The sequence below is a fragment of the Podarcis pityusensis genome (assembly GCF_964106645.2).
Source record: "Podarcis pityusensis genome assembly, chromosome: 3".
In the NCBI taxonomy this organism is placed as follows: Eukaryota; Metazoa; Chordata; class Lepidosauria; order Squamata; family Lacertidae; genus Podarcis; species Podarcis pityusensis.
The window spans coordinates 98,843,790-98,866,192 of NC_138026.1; the positions used below are offsets into that span (position 1 = coordinate 98,843,790).

Here is a 22,403-nt window from a genome sequence, read left to right on the forward strand (position 1 = left end):
TGGCCTTAGTGCAGTTGCGGGGAGGAGAAGGAGAAAATGCACCTAAAACTCTACACAGACTCTTTTTTGCAGGACAAATTCTGCTTTTACACACAGGTGCTGCATTCGAATGGGACAAACAGAGGATGGTGCTGCATCGAAACAGTTTCCCATAATTTTTTCTTTTCTTTTGATGTTGAAAGAGATAACAAGAAGAAAATAGACATGAAAGCTCACTCTATTCTATGCCATGATCCTTAAACTAAAAGTAAACATAGTAACAAGTAGCAACTGGGTCCAGAGAATGGACTGGGATCACCAGATATTATATCAGAAGCTAAGTGGATGTGGACCTCATAAGGAACTGGAATGGTTACGGCATAATCAAACAATTCACTAAAATATTAAATACCATCTCAAAAGCGGTATGTGCTGTCAGTCCTGATCAATGGGACTGATGAATCGCATGTGAGAGCATGGTAGTATTAACTGCAAAATGTCTTCAAGTTAGCTCGTCCGAAACAAACCATAATTAACACTAACCCATTTGTACGTCTGGAAAATAACAAACTGAAGTTGAGCAAAAAGAGGAAATGACTCCTCCTGAACTCTTTCTCTCAGCCATGAGGGAGGAATACAGGGAAGGAAAATGTGAGCACTGAAGGCTCCCTGTGGTGTGGTGTATCCCTGGTCATTCATATACCACTTAACTATGGTTCACTGTGATACGAAAACATGGCTGCAGCTTTGTGGAAGAGCAGGTGTATTGTCTCAACCACCATTGTTCTGCCCGGACACTGAGATCCAGCGCTGAGGGCCTTCTGGAGGTTCCCTCACTGAAAGAAGCAAAGTTACAGGGAACCAGGCAGAGGGCCTTCTTGGTAGTGGCGCCCGTCCTGTGGAACGCCCTCCCTTCAGATGTCAAGGAAATAAACTACTATCTGACTTTTAGAAGACATCTGAAGGCAACCCTGTTTAGGGAAGTTTTTAATGTTTGATGTTTTATCGCTTTATTATTATCAATAATATTCTGTTGGGAGCTGCCCAGAGTGGCTGGGGAAACCCAGCCAGATGGGTGGAATATAAATAATGTAGTAGTAGTAGTAGTAGTAGTAGTAGTAGTAATAGTAGGCTTCAGGTTCAATCCCAGGCATCTCCAAGTAGAGCAGGGAGAGATGCCTCGTTTGAAATTCTGAAGGGCTGCTGCCAGTCAGTTTAGAAAAATACTGAGCTAGATGGACTAATAGTTTGATTCAGTACAAGGCAGCTTCCTATGTTCCTATTGCCATTGTGTTTAGAGCTAAAAGTCATAAACAGGTTTGCCTGAGTAAGAAAGAGCATGTCATCCACATCAAACCAATGAGAAAGCTACCCACTAGTACCTCTTCTGTTGTCTGTGAAAGATCTCAGTAAATAGCCCTCCAAAAGCATTATATTTCTTGTTATTTTAATTTCATAACAATCTCTTGATAGATGATAGATCGATCTTCAGTGCATGAGACTATTTTCTCTTGCTGCTTAGTTTCCACTGCCTTGGTGTCTCTTACACACACCATTAAATATGACCACATTTTACTGGATACCAGGATCGGACACCCACCACTCACCCCTGTCTGAACAGATAAAAATACTACCTGTCACCCCAAACATATAACATCCCCTGGCACTAGTTGTTTTTTTCTTCCTCAGCCATAGCACACTGAAACCTCAGAGGAGGCAGACTTTTGCATCACAGGAGCAAATAATCTCACATATTCAAGAACTCATTTCCAGTGGATTTTTTTTATTAAAAAAAAAAAAAAAGACGCAGAAGCTTATGAATTTCCAAAAAAGCACAGCAGTCACACCGACATCATAAACTGGCTTTGCAAAACCTGGAAAGAATGAAGTAGCTTCTCTTTTCTGATGAAAATATTCTCACAAATCCCATTATCATGCATGTCTAATCTTAATAAAGCACAGAGAAGCAAGACTGCAAATCACCTATCTATTTTTCCATTAGCAGAAAGCAAAAATATATACCCTCTTCACCTCAGTCAAGTGAGGATCCTAAATAGTTGCAAAACAAAAAATAGCAGAGTAACAGCCTGTGATATCTTTCTGCCAGGTACCTGCCACAGGTACACACATATATATTTTTGTTAACTTTTTTTTCAGCTGGATGGGATTCTTTTTCTTTTAGGTATCTGCATTTATCCATATTGTTTTCAAAATGTATCTTTTGTTGTTTTCTGTATTTTTGGTTGTAGGGTGAGAAAGGCAATTCATTAAATGACTGAATGAATGAATAAACTTACTGTATTATAATAATAAAAAGTATTTCCATTACTCCAAAATTTGATAAACTATGGTGCATCTTTGGTCATGGTTGTAGGATTTTTTTGCCTACTTTTTGAAAAACTAACAAGATATTTTGCTGTTGGTTTTCCAAATGTTATTTAAACATTCGGCCTCTGAAAGGAAATCATTCTCTCTGCCAAGATCTTCAAATAAATAAACAAACCTTACTGTGAGAATCATTAGGAGTCCTTTCAATTTAATTTGCTCTCTGGTAGTCGAAGTTGTAGGTTATAATCAGGTCCTGTTTTCAAACAGCACTGAAAAATCACCTGCATGTTTCTTGATGTGATGTCCTAATTTGTTAAGGGAGGAAACTGACAAACACACACACACACACACACACACACACACATTGTTGGATCACTTTAGAATGCATATCTATGAACAATAAACCATCAGAGGTGGTATGATGAAGCCATACCACCAATGGCAGCTGGTTGTTTAAAGTCACATAATATAAGGTGATCCAACAGTGTATAACTGTTGTCAGTGGGCGGACTTCCTCAGAAGGTTTGCCAACACAGAGTTTGGAAAATTATCTTGAAATGACTTTGATATACAACAGAATCCAGCGGCAAATAATAAATATTGACTTACCTGACGAGAAATGTGTGCAGTCCAACATCAAAACTTCTGTAAAAAAAGAAGAAAGAAAATATTTTAATATGCAAGTGTACTATATTAGAAAGTGGAATCAAAAGCTTTTTAGGGAATAAGCAAAAGGGGGGGATTCAGGCTAATAAATGCAGAAGACTACAGAAGCAATATTTTCAGAGGAGAGGCGGGTGGGCACTTTCTGAGAAGAGTCCTACGAGTTCCACTTCCATCAACAAGAGGCGTTGCAGGTCTAATCAAGCACACAATACTGTATCCACTTCTGTACACTTCTGTGCAGAAAGAAGGATGGATTCGAATCAGGGGAAAGTGCAAAAAAGAACAATTGCAATGATTGCGTTAAAGCAACTATTACAAGAGGAAGCTGAAAAAAACCTATTTTTGTACCCTACAGATGTGAAAGGCCCTACAATAGGATCCTGCCAGTGCGAGGGGTTTTTGTCTCCCCCATATGCTGTGGGTCAAGTTTGACAGACAATCGGGGCAATCACCTGATGTCAGAGTGACAACAGGTGACCTGTTTTGATGTACACAGCTTGAAATCCAACTGAGCTCTGGGCCTTCTACCGGGAAGAAGAAGAGGAGTTTGGATTTGATATCCCGCCTTTCACTCCCTTTCAGGAGTCTCAAAGCAGCTAACATTCTCCCTTCCCTTCCTCCCCCACAACAAACACTCTGTGAGGTGAGTGAGGCTGAGAGACTTCAGAGAAGTGTGACTGGCCCAAGGTCACTCAGCAGCTGCATGTGGAGGAGCGGGGAATAGAAGCCTCAGCATTGCTTCCCCCTCTCCAAATCTCAAACACTGGGCTGCGTCTTTTCGCCTTCAAAGAGGTCATCCTCTGGGTGAAACTCTTCGGATTAGGGAGCAGGGCCTTCCAGCAGTGATTTAAAACTATCCATCAGGGATTCTTTACCTGTGATTCCTGACTGTGCCCCCAAATACCCCACTAATAAGATCATTAAGTTCGCAGATGATACAACAGTGGTTGGTTTAATTACGGCTGGAGAGGGGGAGACGGCCTATAGGAAGGAAGTTGAGCAGTTGGGGGAGTGGTGCAGGAAAAACAACTTACTGCTTAACTTAAAGAAAACAAAAGAGATCATTGTGGACTTTAGGAAATGTAAATTGAATATTCAGCCACTTATTATTGAGGGGAAGTGCGTGGAACAGGTCTCAGTTTTTCGATTTCTGGGAATGGAGTTGAGAGACGACCTAACCTGGGGAGAGAACAGCAAAGACCTGGTGAAGAGAGCACAGCAGAGGTTATATTTTCTGAGAATCCTCCGGAAAAACAATCTCTCAAAGGACCTGTTGATGGCATTCTACCATTGCACTGTAGAGAGCGTACTAACTTATGGTCTGTGCGTGTGGTTTGGGAGCTGCACGGCCAGGGGAAAAACAATGCTATCCAGGGTTGTAAAGACTGCAGAGAGAATAATTGGGTGCACTCTTCCCACCTTAGATCAAATCTATGCTGCCAGGTGCCATAAGAAAGCGGCAGAGATAGCACATGATAGTACGCACCCCGGAAATGATCTCTTTCAGCTTCTGCCTTCTGGAAGAAGGTATAGGGTTATAAAGGCCAGGACTAGCCGCCTGAAAAACAGTTTCTACGCTAATGAAATTCTGGTTCTAAACGCAGCATAAGAGGTTTCTGTAGTATAGTGTGTTTTAAAATGGGGCTTTAGAGTTTTTAGGGGGTTTTGAATGTTTTATGTAGTTTTGATATAGTTTTATGTAGTTTTTATGTAGTTTTATGTAGTTTTGTGGTAGTTTTATGTAGTTTTTATGTAGTTTTATTTAGTTTTCAATTTCATTGTTCCGCAAGGGACAATGACAATAAAGATATCGTATCGTATCGAAGGGGTGGCCCTTGGGGTATGGTAACCAGATGTCCCTGTTTCCCGGGGACAGTCACTGGATTTACAAATCTATCCCCGGACAAAATCCGTTCCCAGGATGTCCCCGGATTTCATTTAATGTCCCTGGATTTATATTTTAAGTGTTGTAGATTTATTAGTAGGGTAGGAATGTTGCGTGATTGGTTCAACGGCACAAGATACATCATATGGGGACTTCCGGCGAGGCAAAATGGTGGGTGCCACAGCAGCGAGCAGCTCCTGAAGGCAGCCAGAGCAAACTGCACTACCAGGCTGGCTCCAGCCTGCTGAGACTGCCGCTGCCGAGGGGAAACTGGGGATGCCCGGCACGTCAACTGGGGGAACCGCTGACACCACCCCCCCCATGACCCAAACCGAGCCAAGAGCGAGAGCGCCTGGCCACCTGGCAGACTGCCCAGCAGCGCTCCAGGGCCAGTAAAAACCCTGGAGCCAACGCAGGGAGAAGGAGGAAAGGAGAAGGAGAAGGAAGAGAGAGAAAGAGGAAGGAGAAAAAAGAGGGGAGCCCCGACCTTGCTGTGCTGCTGCCGCCGCCGCTGAGGAAGAGAGGTAGAACACCAGGAGGGCAAGGACACGTGGCCTAGTCCAGGCTCGACCCGAGCCTACTCCATGGCAGATAGCGCACCAAGCGATCAGGCCGGGGCCCAGAGGAAGGCCACATAACAGAGGAGACCCAAAAGAGAAGATATTACTTCTTTCTTTTTAAAAAAAAAAAAAAATGATTTTTGAAAAATAACTTTTTTTCTCTTTTCCAAAAAAAAAGTGTCCCCAGATTCTTTGAAGAAAATCTGGTAACCTTACCTTGGGGGTCCCTTTATGATTCTATTATTTTATTATCTAGTGCCCTGTTTTGGACTACAGTTCCCATCAGCCTGAGCCAACACAGCTGCGGTCCAAAACATCTGGAGGGCACCAGATTGGCGAAGCCTGCCCAAGAGGATACTTCACTCTTCTTGAGGGCTGTTGGCAGTTATTTCAAAAGCCTGCTGTTTCTCCTTAGCATGCCACTTCCGCATTGGTATTCAGCACACAGTCGTACACAAATCTCCACATACAAAAAGACGAAGACGAAGAGCAGACTCCATTTGAGGATCTCTCCCTCATTACAGTCGATCAGGTATATGAAGACGAGCAGCAAAGTCAGTCCTCAGGGAATGTGCAGGCGACCTTGGAACGGACAGCTCACGGAAGAACCCCGACCAAACCTAAGAGGAGGTGTGTAGTGGTGATAGGGGGATTCCCTACTGAGGGGAACAGAAGCAGTGATCTGTGGGCCTGACAAGATGTCTCGGGAAGTGTGCTGTCTCCCCGGGGCTAAGATCCAAGATGTAACTGAACGACTGCAAGGAATCATAAAACCCACTGACAAATACCCCTTCCTCTTGGTTCATGTGGGAACCAATGACACTGCAAGCAATAGCCTCCAGAAGATCAAAAGAGACTACGAGGCTCTGGGCAGGAAATTGAAGCAATTAAATGCACAAATTGTCATCTCATCTGTCCTCCCAGTTGAACGACGTGGCCCAGGGAGAGAGGGAAAAATAGTGGAAGTGAACAGCTGGCTTCGCAAATGGTGTAAACAGGAACGGTTTGGATTCTTAGATCACGGACTGCAGTTTCTTGAAGATGGACTTCTGGCAAGCGATGGGCTGCACCTCACAACGGTTGGGAGGAATGTTTTTGCCAAAAATCTCAGAAACCTCATCAGGAGGGCTTTAAGCTGACTAATGTAGGGGAGGGAGACAGTGCTCCTGAAGGTAGGAGTCTATCAATTGATGAAGATGATCATCCAAATGTCATAGACCAAATGGAGCAAACAGCACGCAGACCTAGTGGTGGGAGGAAAAAATCCTTAAATAAGAGACACGGGGGAATGATTAATGGACTTCAATGTCTGTACACTAATGCGCAAAGCATGGGAAATAAACAAGATGAGCTTGAGCTCTTGGTACAGCAAACTAAATATGACATAATAGGCATCACTGAAACCTGGTGGGATAAGTCCCACGATTGGAATGTAATAATGGAGGGATACAATCTATTTCAGAGAAACAGACCAGACAAGAAAGGAGGAGGAGTGGCGTTATATGTCAGGGATGTGTATACCTGTGAAGAGATCCAAGATTTAGAACCTCAAAGCCAAAGTGAGAGCATTTGGGTCAAAATTAAGGGAGAGAAGAATAACAGTGACCTCATTGTGGGAGTTTACTATAGATCCCCAAGCCAAACAGAGGACACAGATGATGCCTTCCTGGAACAGATGGCCAAGCATGCAAAAGGAAGGGGGATAGTAGTAATGGGGGACTTCAATTACCCGGATATTTGTTGGATGTCAAACTCAGCTAAGAGCATAAGGTCAAACAGATTCCTCACTGGCCTTGCAGACAACTTCATTGTCCAGAAAGTGGGAGAAGCAACAAGAGGAACAACCATTTTAGAGCTGGTCCTAACCAATGTTGATGACCTGGTTAGTGGGGTAGAAGTGGAAGGACCATTAGGCGCGAGTGATCATGCTCTTCTGAAGTTTACTATACAGCGGAAAGGAGCAGCCAAGCATACTAGGACTCAATTTCTTGACTTTAAGAAAGCCGACTTCATAAAACTTAGGGAAGTGCTGGGTGAGATCCCATGGACAGTAATACTAAAAGGAAAGGGAGTTCATGATGGCTGGGAGTTTGTTAAGAGGGAGATAGTAAAAGCACAACTTCAGGCAATACCAATGAGACGGAAACATGGAAGGTGCCTAAAGAAGCCAGGGTGGCTATCTAAAGAACTTTTAACTGAGTTAAGATTAAAAAAGGATGTGTACAAAAAATGGAAAAGGGGGGAACCACTAAAGAGGAATTCAAACAAATAGCCAGCACGTGTAGACACAAAGTCAGAAAAGCTAAAGCACAGAATGAACTCAGGCTTGCTAGAGAGGTTAAAAGCAACAAAAATGGCTTTTATGGGTATGTTCGTAGCAAAAGGAAGAACAAAGAAACAGTGGGGTCACTCAGAGGAGAAGATGGTGAAATGCAAACAGGGGACACAGAAAGGGCTGAACTCCTCAATGCCTTCTTTGCCTCCGTCTTCTCCGATAAAGAAAACAATGCCCGACCTGAAGAATTTGGAGCAAATGATTCAGCAGAGGAAACACAGCCCAGAATAACTAAGGAGATAGTACAAGAATACTTGGCTAGTCTAGATGTATTCAAGTCTCCAGGGCCAGATGAACTGCATCCAAGAGTATTAAAAGAACTGGCAGATGTGATCTCAGAACCACTGGCAGTCATCTTTGAGAATTCCTGGAGAACAGGCAAAGTCCCGGCAGACTGGAGGAGGGCAAATGTTGTCCCTATTTTCAAAAAGGGGAAAAGAGAGGACCCAAATAATTACCGCCCAGTCAGTCTGACATCAATACCAGGGAAGATTCTGGAGCAGATCATTAAGCAAACAGTCTGTGAGCACCTAGAAAGGAATGCTGTGATCACCAATAGTCAGCATGGATTTCTGAAAAATGAGTCATGTCAGACTAACCTGATCTCGTTTTTTGACAGAATTACAAGCCTGGTAGATGAAGGGAACGCAGTGGATGTAGCCTACCTTGATTTCAGCAAGGCATTTGACAAGGTGCCCCATGATATTCTTGTAAAGAAGCTGGTAAAATGCGGCCTTGACTATGCTACCACTCAGTGGATTTGTAACTGGCTGACTGACCGAACCCAAAGGGTGCTCATCAATGGTTCCTCTTCATCCTGGAGAAGAGTGACTAGTGGGGTGCCACAGGGTTCTGTCTTGGGCCCAGTCTTATTCAACATCTTTATCAGCGACTTGGATGATGGACTCAAGGGCATCCTGATCAAATCTGCAGATGACACCAAACTGGGAGGGGTGGCTAACACCCCAGAGGACAGGATCACACTTCAAAATGACCTTGACAGATTAGAGAACTGGGCCAAAACAAACAAGATGAATTTTAACAGGGAGAAATGTAAAGTATTGCACTTGGGCAAAAAAAATGAGAGGCACAAATACAAGATGGGTGACACCTGGCTTGAGAGCAGTACATGTGAAAAGGATCTAGGAGTCTTGGTTGACCACAAACTTGACATGAGCCAACAGTGTGACGCGGCAGCTAAAAAAGCCAATGCAATTCTGGGCTGCATCAATAGGAGTATAGCATCTAGATCAAGGGAAGTAATAGTGCCACTGTATTCTGCTCTGGTCAGACCTCACCTGGAGTACTGTGTCCAGTTCTGGGCACCACAGTTCAAGAAGGACACTGACAAACTGGAACGTGTCCAGAGGAGGGCAACCAAAATGGTCAAAGGCCTGGAAATGATGCCTTATGAGGAACGGCTAAGGGAGCTGGGCATGTTTAGCCTGGAGAAGAGGAGGTTAAGGGGTGATATGATAACCATGTGCAAATATATAAAAGGATGTCACCTAGAGGAGGGAGAAAGGTTGTTTTCTGCTGCTCCAGAGAAGCGGACACGGAGCAATGGATCTAAACTTCAAGAAAGAAGATACCACCTAAACATTAGGAAGAACTTCCTGACAGTAAGAGCTGTTTGACAGTGGAATTTGCTGCCAAGGAGTGTGGTGGAGTCTCCTTCTTTGGAGGTCTTTAAGCAGAGGCTTGACAACCATATGTCAGGAGTGCTCTGATGGTGTTTCCTGCTTGGCAGGGGGTTGGACTCGATGGCCCTTGTGGTCTCTTCCAACTCTATTATTCTATGAAAAATAAACCCAAAACCTGGGGGAGACTCAAACGCCCTCATGCAGAATACCCACGCTCTACTGGTAGCAATAACCCATTTGATTAAAAAAAACCACAAAAAAACACACATTGCCAAACAGCAAATAAAAAAATACAGCCCTTTCCACCCTGCTCTGAAATAGCAATAACATACACATCTGAAAGTCAAAGCATGTGCAAAACTGTGATTAGTTTGCATTTATGAGATGGCCGTAGGAAATGATGAGTCAGCTCCAACTGTGTCGCAGATGCCCTCAAGCCATTTCCCAAGAGTTGCATTTCATCCATGCAATTCCTTATCACCACAGCCCCTTTGAAAGTAGGCTTAGCAGCATTATTGCTGTATCGTGCAGCTCGTTAAGTGTAAGGTATAAACTATATTATGTTTCTGATAGGCCAAGTTGTTAACTGGGAAACAAAACTGGCTTAGCCTCCACCAGGTCAAATGTCCCCTTCTTCAAATTTTGCGATGCAGTTCTCCACTCAGAAAATGTATACAAAAATGCATTAATTAGGAGGGAAGTTTGTATAAAAATGAACATGAAAAAACATGAAAAAAAATGCATTATACCAGGGTAAATTGCTTGCAGAAATGTGTACATTAGTCCAAACTGCATATTAAAAAAATGTGTTTCTTAGGATAAATTCACCCTTAAATAACAACTTTTCATAAGGACGAAAATTTTAAAAATGCACATTGCTGCAGAAATGTGGAGATCTGAATTTAAGATTAGAAAATGAGAAACAGAGAGAAATAAGATGGATAGATCTAAGTAGCAAACAAAACATCACCATGTTGCAGAAGATGCCACTGTCACACACGAAAACCAAAAACACCAGTATTTCAGCTAGGCATATTCCTAAAATTGAAGAGTTGTGCACCACCACATAAGCCAAGTGAGGTGACCTGAAATTTATGCCCTGCCTTTCCTTCAAGCAGTTCAAGGTAGTATATATGGTCCTGCCCTTTTTATCCTCAGAACAATTCTGTGAGATATGTTAGTCTGAGAGCTACAGTGACTGGGCTAAAGCCCAGTGAGCTTCACAGTTGACCGGGGATTTTAATGTAAGTCCTTCAAATCCCATTCCAACATTTTAACCAGTAAAACACACTGGCACTATTTGTAAAAGAAAGAAAAAATCTGCCCTGAATGGAATAAAGATTGAGAAACCTCATTCAGCCAAACACTTCCCATTACGAGACTTGCAAGGTCTCCTTAATGCCACTTTAATAGGTAAGTAATCAAGTGTTACAGACTAGCCATGAAATTCTGGCATAAGTGAAGTCTGCGGGATCCTTGCCCATTCATTCCAACGGGGCCAGAAACTCATGCCGTGGTTTTATTTGTTTTGGAAGGAAGGAAGGCACAGTCCTTCCTAATACCACTCAAGTAGTACTAATGCAGATGGAATTCAACTGCTGGAACTTCAAAGAGGCCAACAGCACTCAGTCAATCAATCAGTGAGCAGTGTTGGCCAACAATATTTTTAAAAAGTTAAGCATAATCCCAGATACCGTATAAGAAAAGCGGTAACAAACAAAACACAAAAGTGGTAACAAAAGACAACAACAATGCACCAGTTATCCACACATATGCACCTCAGATAAATAAGAACTCGAAGCCATTAGCACAGCACGCAACAGCGCAAGCTATTAGCCACCAGCAAAAGCTGACATTAAAATGCCATATTTTTAGGAGCAGCCAGAAAGCAACTCCTTCTTCTATCAGTAGGGCATCCCAGGAGACTGATGCCGCAACTCTGCAACTCCCCGTTTGGCATGGCCACCAGTTGAACTTCAGTTGGCAGGGGAACATAGAGTAAAAGGGTACAGAATGGATGAGGAACATCAGGTATGGGGGTCAGATTCGGTTCTCCAGGCCTCACTACCTGATCCTCGAAACTCAGGTCACACTCCTTTTTCCAGGTTGTGCCCACTAACTGGTCCTGCTTCACCCCCTGTGTGCTTCTGAGTGGCTGAAATGTGTCCCTGAACTCTAATAAATGCCTGCAGGGAAACCAGCAATCAGGATTCGCACACAAGAGCCTTCTCTCCTGCTGTGGTTTCCCAAAACTGGTATTCAGAAGCCATCATGGCTAGTAGCTCTCAACAGCCTTCTCCTTCATGAATTTGTCTAATCCTCTTGTACAACCATCCAAGTTGGTGGCCATCGCTGCCTCCTGCGGGATCAAGTGCCATAGCTATGCACTACAGAAAAAAGTACAGTGGTACCTCAGAAGTCGAACAGAGTCGAACAGACAGGGAGGTGAGTCACTGGGGGATCAGGACCGGCCATTACCCTGTCAGAGATAAAAGGCTGCTGGACCCTGCCCCAGGTTGCGGGAGCAACATTGCTGCTTGCTGGAACCTGCCTGAGACCTTGTGCTCAACCTAGCTCAGTTTCCTGCCTTGGCCCTGTTGGATTCCCTGCCTTGCGGAATCCTTGGATTCGGGACCAGACCTGGACCGTGTGGCTAAGGTTAACCCCTGGGCCCAGCACAAAGCCCTACACAAATCCGGAGTGGAGTCCCTAAGGCGGTTGGGTGTTGCAACTCCTGCAACCAAGTTGGTGTCAAACATGTTTTCCTGTTTCCCTGTTTTCCTTTGGACCACACCAGTGAGGCCAAGAAGGAGGGTCTTGTCGTCTGGGCAACGGAGAGGTCACTTCGGCTGCTAATGCTGTGGTTTGACTTCATCCCTGGAGGTGCACCCTATTGTCTCTCAAGACAGAGGGATGCTAACAACAACAGAACTTGGACCAGGCAGTCCTTCAAACAGAGGACACATGACTATTGTACATATAAGGAGTTTGGGAGACTGGATTTGGACCACAAGGATAGGCACATGAGATGCAGATGCACCATCAGAACTAGGCAGCAAAGCCAAAACATGTGAGAGAATCTGTTTAGTGAGGACTGATAGATGTTTTATGTAGGGTTGCAAGAATATGCATGCCATTTCCGAGGCTGTTTAAACTGATAGTTCATTCAGTTCCCCCAAGTAGGGACCATCTAGGCTTTTAAGTTTGGATTTCAAAAGCAGCCACTTACTCACTGATGGACTGAGCCCCTGAAACTAGAATATCTCAGCACCACGGGTGTCTCTTTCAAACCCAGGCCTGCTTGACAAAAGGAACCTTCAGGGACCATCCACTCTTTGAAGAGGAACGGGATGTGGAACAGCTAGGTTTGGAAGAGCTTTGCAACATTAAAACTGGCTTTAATGAAAAGCCTGCTCCTATGGGGAGGAGTCAGCAGGATTCTAATGCCCTCAATTAGTTTGAAATATTTACTTGATTCAGCTGCTTGGATTCCTTCCTTTAATTTAAAGACAGTGCGAGGGGTGGGGGGTGGAATATTCCCACCACACAGAAAATCAGAAGACGGGAAACGTCAGAGTGGTGCCTTTCTGAAACCGACACATGGAGGAAGGGAGAAGGAAGTGTCAGCTTGTCTTTGCCCTTCCTTTCCTTTCAAGCTTCAGCTGCTGAATAACTCCCGGGGGGGGGGGGGGTAAAGAAATGGCTGTTTGGTTAGCTATCAGGGAACGAAGATGGCTGCAGATGGGATGCAAGTCAGAATTAGGTGTGCTGTGCAAAGCAAATCGTGCCAGGCACTGCAACCCTCACATTAGCAGAATGTTAGAAGGGTTAAGGTGCTTATTTTCCACCTTTTGCAAAGCATTCTTAAAATAGGTCTAGAGCAACACAGCCCCAGTGCTGATGCAGCAATACAAAATCCTCTGCTACTTTCCACAGGATTAGCAATTATTCCTTTACTATGGGGTGGTGGGATCATTTGCCATGGTATGGGGACGCTGAGGCCTGTCTGCACTCAGCTATACTGTTGCACATATAACATTTTAAGTGTGATTTAAGCACATTATACAAACGTGACACTAGATGGTGATGGTGAGCTTATGGAAAATTCAATATATTTTTCAAAACTTTTCTTTTAAAAAAAAAAAGTTTTTTTTAATATGTGTCTACATTCCACTTCTATCTGGTTTTTGGAAATACACCTTCAATGTTGCTACCCAAATCATAGTTCAGTCAGTTGTGCATAAGACTTAATCTTAGGGTCATGGGTTTGCGACCCTCATTGGACAAAAGATTCCTGCATTGCAGAGGGTTGGACTAGATGGCCCTTGTGGTCCCTTCCAACTCTACAATTTTATGATACTACGCAGTGCTTTTTTTCTAGAAAAATAGAGTACGGGTGTCAAACACAAGGTCCGCGGGCCGAATCCGGCCCGCCAGACCTCGTCATGTGGCCCATGTAGCCACCACCGGCCTTCACCTTTTATTCTCGCTTTTTTTTTTTTTTGGACACAAGAAAGCTGCCTCTTCAGCGCATGCGCAGCAGCCTACAAGCCAGAGAATGTCTGCCCTCTAGCGGCGCCGGCCATTCTACACAGGAAACCTCCACTTTACATGTCCTTTACATAGTCCTACAGATACAACCGGCCCTTTGAGGGTGACCAAACTGCTGATGCGGCCCCCGATGAATTTGAGTTTGACACCCCTGCTGTAGGGTCTTCAAGGAGAGCTGCAGATTAACCACTGTGCATAGCTGATGCCTGAAAATAAGGTAGCAACACAGGGGATTGACTGTGCATGTGAAAAAGTGTAAACTGCTAATTGGTTAGTGGCTAAAACGAGGCTTTATGGCTGTGTAACAAAGGGGTGAGTATGATAAAGTTTACACTGCTGTATCTATGCTTGTGTTGCCTTTGTATCCTTTGTAGTGACTTCTGCATTGGGGTCGCCACTTTGCACATGCAAAATAAATGTTTACTTATATATTACCATGTTGTTATTGACCTCCAGCAAGGGAACCACTACAGAGGAAGCTACAAACAAAAACTGGGTTGATGTGGCTGACTTTTTTGGGTTAAGGATTTCTGAGCTAGGGAGGGGTATGTGTTGGTGCTCAAGTTCTTATTTTTCTCCACTGGCTAGAGGGTGGGGGTAGAAGGGTTTTTTTTTGTTACCGTGCTGCCAATATTGTTATTGCTGTTGGCAGGGTACGGTTTTACACACACACACACGAGTATGCTATGTTAACATTTCTACTACTTTCCTTTTCTGTTCTATAATGCAATTATGTATATGTTCCTCAGTGTAAGTCACCTGAAGACCTACAACTAATAAGTTCAATAAATAAATAAATAAATAAATAAATAAATGTTTTTGCCTAGCTTGAGTGTACCACTGAAATCTGAAATTGCCTGTCAAGATGTGCCTGACAGGGAGAGGAGAAACTAGACTACTGTACAGACATTTGCCACTGGTTCTTTCCACCACTGACATGTGGCCCTTGGAAGATTGCCCAGAGGGGAATATGGCTCTCAGGCACTAGATATACTCTACCTGCTTCAGTTCAAACCCAAGCACCACCACAACTACCAACTTCCATCAGTTCCCCTTTTGTTTGTATTCAGAATCAGTGACAAAGGTCCCCACAAACCTGCTAGAATTTCAATCCCAACATGCTCTCCACTCCCGTGAAGAGGATCCCTGTCCAAACTGATTGCAGTTGAGCATCGAAATGTGAAGCTACTCAGAGCCAAAACAGCAATGCAAATGCCTTCCAATTTATTAAACACTTCTGCCTCTAGCTGGATAAATCTCTTAATCGCCATGAGCCTGGAGGGAGCTGTCTTTAGGGATTTCGAAAACTTCAACAATGCCAGTTTTCGCGCTATATAGGATTAACAACTTTGATGTTCTAATACACTTGTGAGTACTTCAGAACAGAATAAAAAATTATATTCTCCAAGTAAAAGGTTGTGTGTATTTTGGCGTGGGAGGAACAAGACTCATTAGGTCAACTCAGGCTCAGACTACAAGGAACTCCATATTAGTGATTTGTTCATGGTGTTTCTGGAAATCCGCCCAAGCAGACTAAAAGCCAGAACAGAGGAAGGGTGGGTGGAGAGAGGAGACTTATTTATTTCCCTCTGTCCCCCCCCCCCCACCTCTGAGTTGCTTTCTCTCCCATGGGGAAAACCACAGAAAAAAATATAAGGATCTCATATATCATTTCTCCCATAAGTGGAAAAGGATGCTTGAGGAAAGAGAGTTTGACTCAGAAAACACCCAGAGGCAAAAGTGTTAAATAGCACTTCTCCTGCTGTGCTTCTTTTCCCCTGATTTACAGCTATAGATGGGTGAATTTGTCAACTTTGTTTTCTGTCAGTTTCTCTTTTCCCCCCCTAGAAACTCCCTTCGGGTCTTTGCAACAGACACACACAGGTAACAGAAGCAGGTGGGTTGTCCAATGTACAGTACAGGAGCTGGTGGAGCTGGTGTGTGTGTGCATGCATGGATGCATGGATACATGGATGTATAGATGCATGCCTGGCCTTCATGCATGTTTAGCATCCCACTCCCAATCAGGCTGAGTACCCAAACAGGACTATTGTCCTCCGTTTGTGGCCTTCCAGTTTGAAGCCCAGGCAGTGCAATCCCTTGCCACCTCCAAAGCTTTCTGATATTGAAGTAAGTTCCATTTCAAATTGAAGTAAGTTCCACTGAGCAATGTTTGACCTGCACCTGCAATAGCCCAGACTATGCTCTCATTGTGAAATCTCTGTTTCTGCCTTCCATCACTGACGACCAAATTCCTATAAAAGGCAGCGGACAAATAAAATATCTCTCTACCCTGTGGGTAGCCGTGATCCATTATTTTAACTGTAAGGGCATGAAGGAGTCATAATTCAAGAGAAGCAGAGGGCAAGCTGGGTAGGTTTTCTTAGATAATTGAAATTGACCCATAATTCACCGGTAGCCATGGGAGATGTTGCTCCTCGCGTAACTCTTCATAACACCGTTCGGCATGAACTGATTTTCAAACACACACAGACACACACAAAATCCCATCTGTGAAAAGATCACATTTAATTTTTTTGGACAGGCGTTGCTTGTTATGCATAACGGGACAAAACAGCAATAAAAAAATATGTCTGCTGAATGAAAAATAAGGACAGAAGAGGCTGCTGGATCAGGACAATGGCCAATCTAGTCCAGAATCCTATTCTCATAGTGGCTAACCAGATGTGTGTAAGAATCCCACAAGCACCTGAGAACCAACCTACTCTCCCTTCCTGTGGCTTTTAGCCTCCAACTATGGAGGCAGAACATACCCATCATGGGTGGTAGCCACTAATAGCCTTTGAACAATCCCTTTTAAACCCACCCTTTGGTGGTCCAACAGTCAATCTCTCTTCCCAAGTAACTCTGGGACTTGCAACTCTGTGAGGGAACAGGGGTCTTCTCAACACACTTAAACTACAGTTCCTGAGATTCTCTGTGGGGAGCCATGACTGATTAAAGTGGTACGACACTGCTTTAAATGTATTGTTCCTTCCTGTGATTATTTTTTTCTGGGCACTCCTGTGGTTTAGGGTTAACATTTGAACTAGCTACCTCAACATTTATGCTAGAACATACATAATTTCAAGATGCTTGTTCAGACATTTCATCCCCTTCACACCAACATGGCAACATCTGAAAGTTTCTTCAAAACCAAAGAACTGCCCACAGAACAGCTCAGAATGCAACTGTGGTGTACATATGGAGGTGGTTGCAAAATTCAACCAGTTCAAAGATTGAAGATTGGCCAGTGATGGAGTCATCAGAAGGAAGGTTGTCAAAAATTGCCTTTCTGTTGGAATAATTAAACAAGAGCAATTGAGGAGTCTCAAAACAGCAAATTTAATTTAAATGAGTCCATTGTTAGCCACTCTAATGATTCTCTTTCTTCCAGAATTCATTACTTTCTTTCTTTCCTTAAAACCACAGAAGGCAAACACAGAAGCGCTTCGGTAAAGAGTTTTTACCCTTTATTAGTCTTTCCTACAATATCTCATCAAAATCAATGGAGACAACACCGCATTGTTTGAGGTTATTGCTATTTAAACACTAAGAACCAGAGAATGTTGTTTCTCTATTACAAGAAGGGGTGCATAGAGTCTCATGGAAGGAGACTGACTAATGCACCTTAAGACATAATAACTATAATTTGTTTATGGAGAAGCACAGGCAGTTTGCTTTCTAATAAGGGGATTTACTGAAATAGAAGTCATAATTCCCAAATTTCCATAGCTAGAATTGTACTAAGCACAGTTAAAAACAATTTTCAAGATGAATACCTTAAAGCCAAATTAGACTCTATATGCAAGGTGTGTGTGAGAGGGAGACACTTTCAATTATTTTTATTTTTAAAAATATTAATAATCTAGTTTGAGAGATTGCAAGCAAGAGCAGAAATGTTACTTTCACCACACATTTTTCTCAATCAAAATACACACAAACACACAGAGAGAGACAGAGACTTTTATTCCTGCTATGAAATATTTTCACCCATGGAGGGTGAAAACAGCCTGAAAGAGTTGGATTTCATCAGCAGCCGAAACGAAATCCTTTGCAGAAATAACAGCTCCTATCACCACACACACATAACACAGAATCATTGCACATAACGCTGAACCACTCTGGTGTTTTAGACTACACCTCCCATCAGTTTCAGCCAGCTTCCCTAGGTTGGAGGAATTTTGCACTATATACGAACAAGCCGGGGGGGGGGAATGCATTTGGCTCAGGCACTGCCCCCCTCAAGTCTCCTACATGACTAGGAAGAGGACTTTGGCAGAGTTTTGTTTCACTTTTAACTGAATGCTGTTACATACGAAACGGGGTTGTATTCAATGTAGTGCTATGGCTGAAATTCCCTATGTTCTCCTCCCCCTAGAACCCTCTAAATCTGTTCTAGGGGTTCCCCCAACCCTCTGGATCGGATGTGGAGATGACCTAGGAATACTTGGGAGGAAGGAAGTTCCATCGCACTAGTAGTAATCCTTGGGTGCATCCTTTTGTTGAATACCCGCTTCCCCAGGCATTTGATGGTTGAAAGTTCTGTCCCTGGCAACCTTGAAGTTATTAGTTTGACAGTAGTTGGCTGCTTTTAGGAGTTTTTAACAGATTTTTAGAAGGTTGTTTTTAACAATTTTTTATAACTTAACTGAGGTGCGGGATATGATGTGCTAGGAAGGCCCTCCCCACAGTACCTTCTACACCTTACATGTGAAGGAGGGAGAGCCTTCTCTGTTGTGGCACTCTGGCAATGGAACACCTTCCCTGCAGAGTACAACCGGCGGCGACTTTTGCTAGCTTTTTTTGTTTGCCTTGGCGGATTAGTCGTTTAGTTGTTAGATAGATAAAACTTTATTCGCATTAGCCAATTGCCATAGCAACAGTAAAACATTATAGTATACGCAGAAAAGGAAATCTGATATAAGAACACAATTTAAAGTCATGAATCAGTTGTCAGTTAGTGGCCCTTATTCTGACTGCCCCTGCTAAGAATCCAGCAACCTTTGCTGTTATCTGCTCATTTTGATCTGATAGAAGAAAGGACATTGTGGCAGTGGTTGAGCGCCCTGGGATGGTTAGTACGAGCGGGGTGATGATCTCGTTCCTCAGGTCTTTGTAGAGAGTACAGGACAGAAGGACGTGTGCCGCTGTTTCAGTGCTACCATCTCCACAGGGGCAAAGATGTTTCTCAGGCGGGATCTTTTGGAATAGACCCTCAAGTACCGCAGATGGCAAAACATCCAGTCTTGCAAGTGTAAAAGCACGTCTGTATTTTGGGATAATAAGTTTGTGCAGATATGGGGCCAGAGAATCAAAATGGAGAGGTGGAAAATGAACATACCAAGGGCAGAATTTCCTTACAGTGGCCAGGTTGTTCTGATGCTCGATATCTTTTAGACGTTGACCAATTAGACTGTTTGCTTTAGTAGGGCCCATAGTGAGTAGGTGTTGTGGGGATAGGCCACAAGAGTGAAGTTTTTGATAGACGGTTTTAAGCCAGGCACTTTTATGGGAGTCTTGAAGTACTAGGGATAGTAAACTAGGGAGATTTGAGTTTAGGCGGAGCCAGTTCTTTGCCAAGTCCGTACTTCTACTGAAGGGAGACTGTCGTTTGGTTGTATGTCCCACAAACTGCAGTGGAATGAACACAACAAAACAGTGCAGTACAGAAAACGATGCCTTCTTACTCCCTGCCCAAGAGGGAACATAGCTGGCAAAGCAGATATCACTGACAGAAAGTATTTTCTGGGCATGGGACTAAAGCCAGACTGTGGAAGGGAGAGGGGGTTATTGGTTTGTTTTGTTCTTGTTCTTATTAAGCGTTTTGTGTTTTCATCTTGTATTTCTGTGCTGTGAACTGCCCTGAGATCTATGGATGATGGGTGATATACAAATTTAATAACTAATTAAGAATAAGAACCTAGGCTGCATTTCTGATCTACAGAGATTGTAATCCCACCCCTTTCAGGTAAACCTTGCTTCAAAAGCTGCCAAGGACCATTAGATTTCTAATAAAAACCCAACTGGAGGTGCAAAACCAGATAAAGGCCTATGGAAATCAGCAAAATTTTGAGGCATCTCTAAAAGTTACTTTTTTTCTGAAGCAAACCCATTACCTTCCAAAAAGCACAGTGAAAATGATCATCCTCAACACTTTTGCTGCAGGGTCACCTAATCAAATATTACTTATCCTTCCCTGCATGAATTTTCCACACAAAGTGTCTTTTTCAGGGGGGACAATAATGAAAAATGAATCGTATTTCATAAAGATGTGGGGAGAAAATAATTATCCGATCAGTGGAGCTAAGCGGTTTAGATCCAATTCTAATCATTAAGATGATGAACATCCCAAAGGCAGGCTTCTCTTCACCTCTGTGGCAGGAGAAAAGTAATTATTAGACGGAAGGGCGTTTTTCAAAAGATTAGAAAGAGAAGCAGTTAGGAATGGAAACCCAATGCTGCTTATCAATTTGCAAGTTCTCTTGTAGGTGCAATGTGTCATGTGGCACACAGGTGGAAGGCCACACAGCCCATACATGCCAGGCAGCCATTTCGCGAAAATTCAATCGGCAATAAAACTTTGCAATAAAAAGCAAAACTAACCTCCACATTCCGGAAAAACTGTACATGGTGCTCACACAGCGTGGCAAGTCGGGAGACTTCAGCCCATCCATTCGGATAACAAGTGCAGGAACACCGAAAAGGACGAGGTATTTCACATAAAAGAAGAGGACCTGAGCCAACGCCAGCCCACCTGAGAAGAATGAAAGACGGGAAGATTCAAGTCATTATTTTAGTACTCATCGTCCTTCCCTCTCCCTGTAAATAAGGTCACTCTTTCATATCGTGCAAATATACATCATTAAGGTGGTCAGTGTCTATTATCTCTTTCAGTTGCGGATGGGGGTGCTGCTGGGGTTGGCCTAGTTGACACTCTGAGTCCCTTTCAGCTCTACAATTCTATGATTCTGATGCATGGAACATGTACACCAACTGTGCCTATTAAACAGGTCAAAGCAAAACTTTTCCTTTGGCACTCCTTTCTTGTGACTTGAAGCCATTGGTTTAAGTCATACCCTCCAGAGCAGGAGAAAACAAGCTTGCTCCATCTTCCATGTGGCAGCCTTGTAGATCTTTGAAGATGGCTGCCATATCTCCTCTGATTCTAATAATAATAATAATAATAATAATAATAATAATAATAATAATAATTTATTATTTATACCCTGCCCATCTGGCTGGGTTTCCCCAGCCACCCCAACAAAATATTAAAATACAGTAATCCATCAAACATTAAAAACTTCCCTAAACAGGGCTGCCTTCAGATGTCTTCTAAAACTCTGGTAGTTGTTGTTCTCTTTAACATCTGGTGGGAGGGCGTTCCACAGGGCGAGTGCCACTACCGAGACGGCCCTCTGCCTGGTTCCCTGTAACTTGGCTTCTCACAGTGAAGGAACCACCAGAAGGCCCTTGGTGCTGGACCTCAGTGTCCGGGCAGAATGATGGGGGTAGAGACGCTCCTTCAGATATACTAGACTGAGGCCATTTAGGGCTTTAAAGGTCAGAACCAACACTTTGAATTGTGCTCGGAAATGTACTGGGAGCCAATGTAGGTCTTTAAAGACCAGTGTTATGTGTTATGTTCCCAGTCACCAGTCTAGCTGCCGCATTCTGGATTAGTTGTAGTTTCCGGGTCACCTTTGATCATCTTGTGTGCAGTTGTATGCAATGAGGTTATCCCATTCAAGCAAGGAAGGCAACAGAACTTGCCTTCCCTCTCCTCCACCCTATGCCTACCAAATAGATACCTTCCAGATCAAATGGGACAGGCATGAGGAGAGAGGAAGGGGCCAGGGAGTTCCATTGTACAAGCAGAAGTTCTTGTGCAAATAGGACAAACTTCGTTGGATACAATCCAATGTTTTCAGAATTCTGTCTTAAGGATTCCATCATTTTCTGGATGGATGTTCCAGCCCTCCATGCTTCTGCAGCTAAACCACTCCCTGATCTCTTGAAGGACTGTTTCAGGAAAAGCTAAGTATGGAACAGAACAAACTGTTTTGGTGATTCTGATCACAAGCCCAACCTGGGTGGAATCTACACACATAAAAAAACGTTGTGAAAATGCTTTAAAAAAAATTATGAAAAACTATATTGAATTTGCCATAGCTCACCACCGCCATCTAATGTCACATTTGTATAATGCACTTTACAACACACTTAAAACATTTTATTTGCAGCTGTACAGCTGAGTCCCCAGTGGCCACAGTGCTAAACATGGATCTTAAGATGATTTTGTCAAGAATCAGCTGGAAAGCAAAATTTCTTCATGGTTCATTAGCATAACTGGCAGTCATCTCTGGACCTGCAGTAAACCACCCAGGACAGGATCCCTGACACATTCCCACATAGAAAGATTGATTTCAACCACACTGGAGTCTGTTTAACATAAA

At 43.3% G+C, this 22,403-nt stretch overlaps 1 protein-coding gene across 6 annotated transcripts in view; it reads right to left on the reverse strand.

Annotated features, from left to right (window-relative positions):
* The window catches only part of HHAT (hedgehog acyltransferase), a 202,085-nt gene that overhangs the window by 132,580 nt on the left and 47,102 nt on the right, over window positions 1-22,403 (reverse strand). For all 6 annotated transcript variants that reach the window (XM_081000545.1, XM_081000543.1, XM_081000544.1 and 3 more), the window contains 2 exons: window positions 20,554-20,704; window positions 2,917-2,952 (listed from right to left, as the gene is read on the reverse strand). In XM_081000545.1, the coding sequence (XP_080856671.1) occupies window positions 2,917-2,952; window positions 20,554-20,704 (187 nt within the window). The remainder of the gene's footprint in view (window positions 1-2,916; window positions 2,953-20,553; window positions 20,705-22,403) is intronic.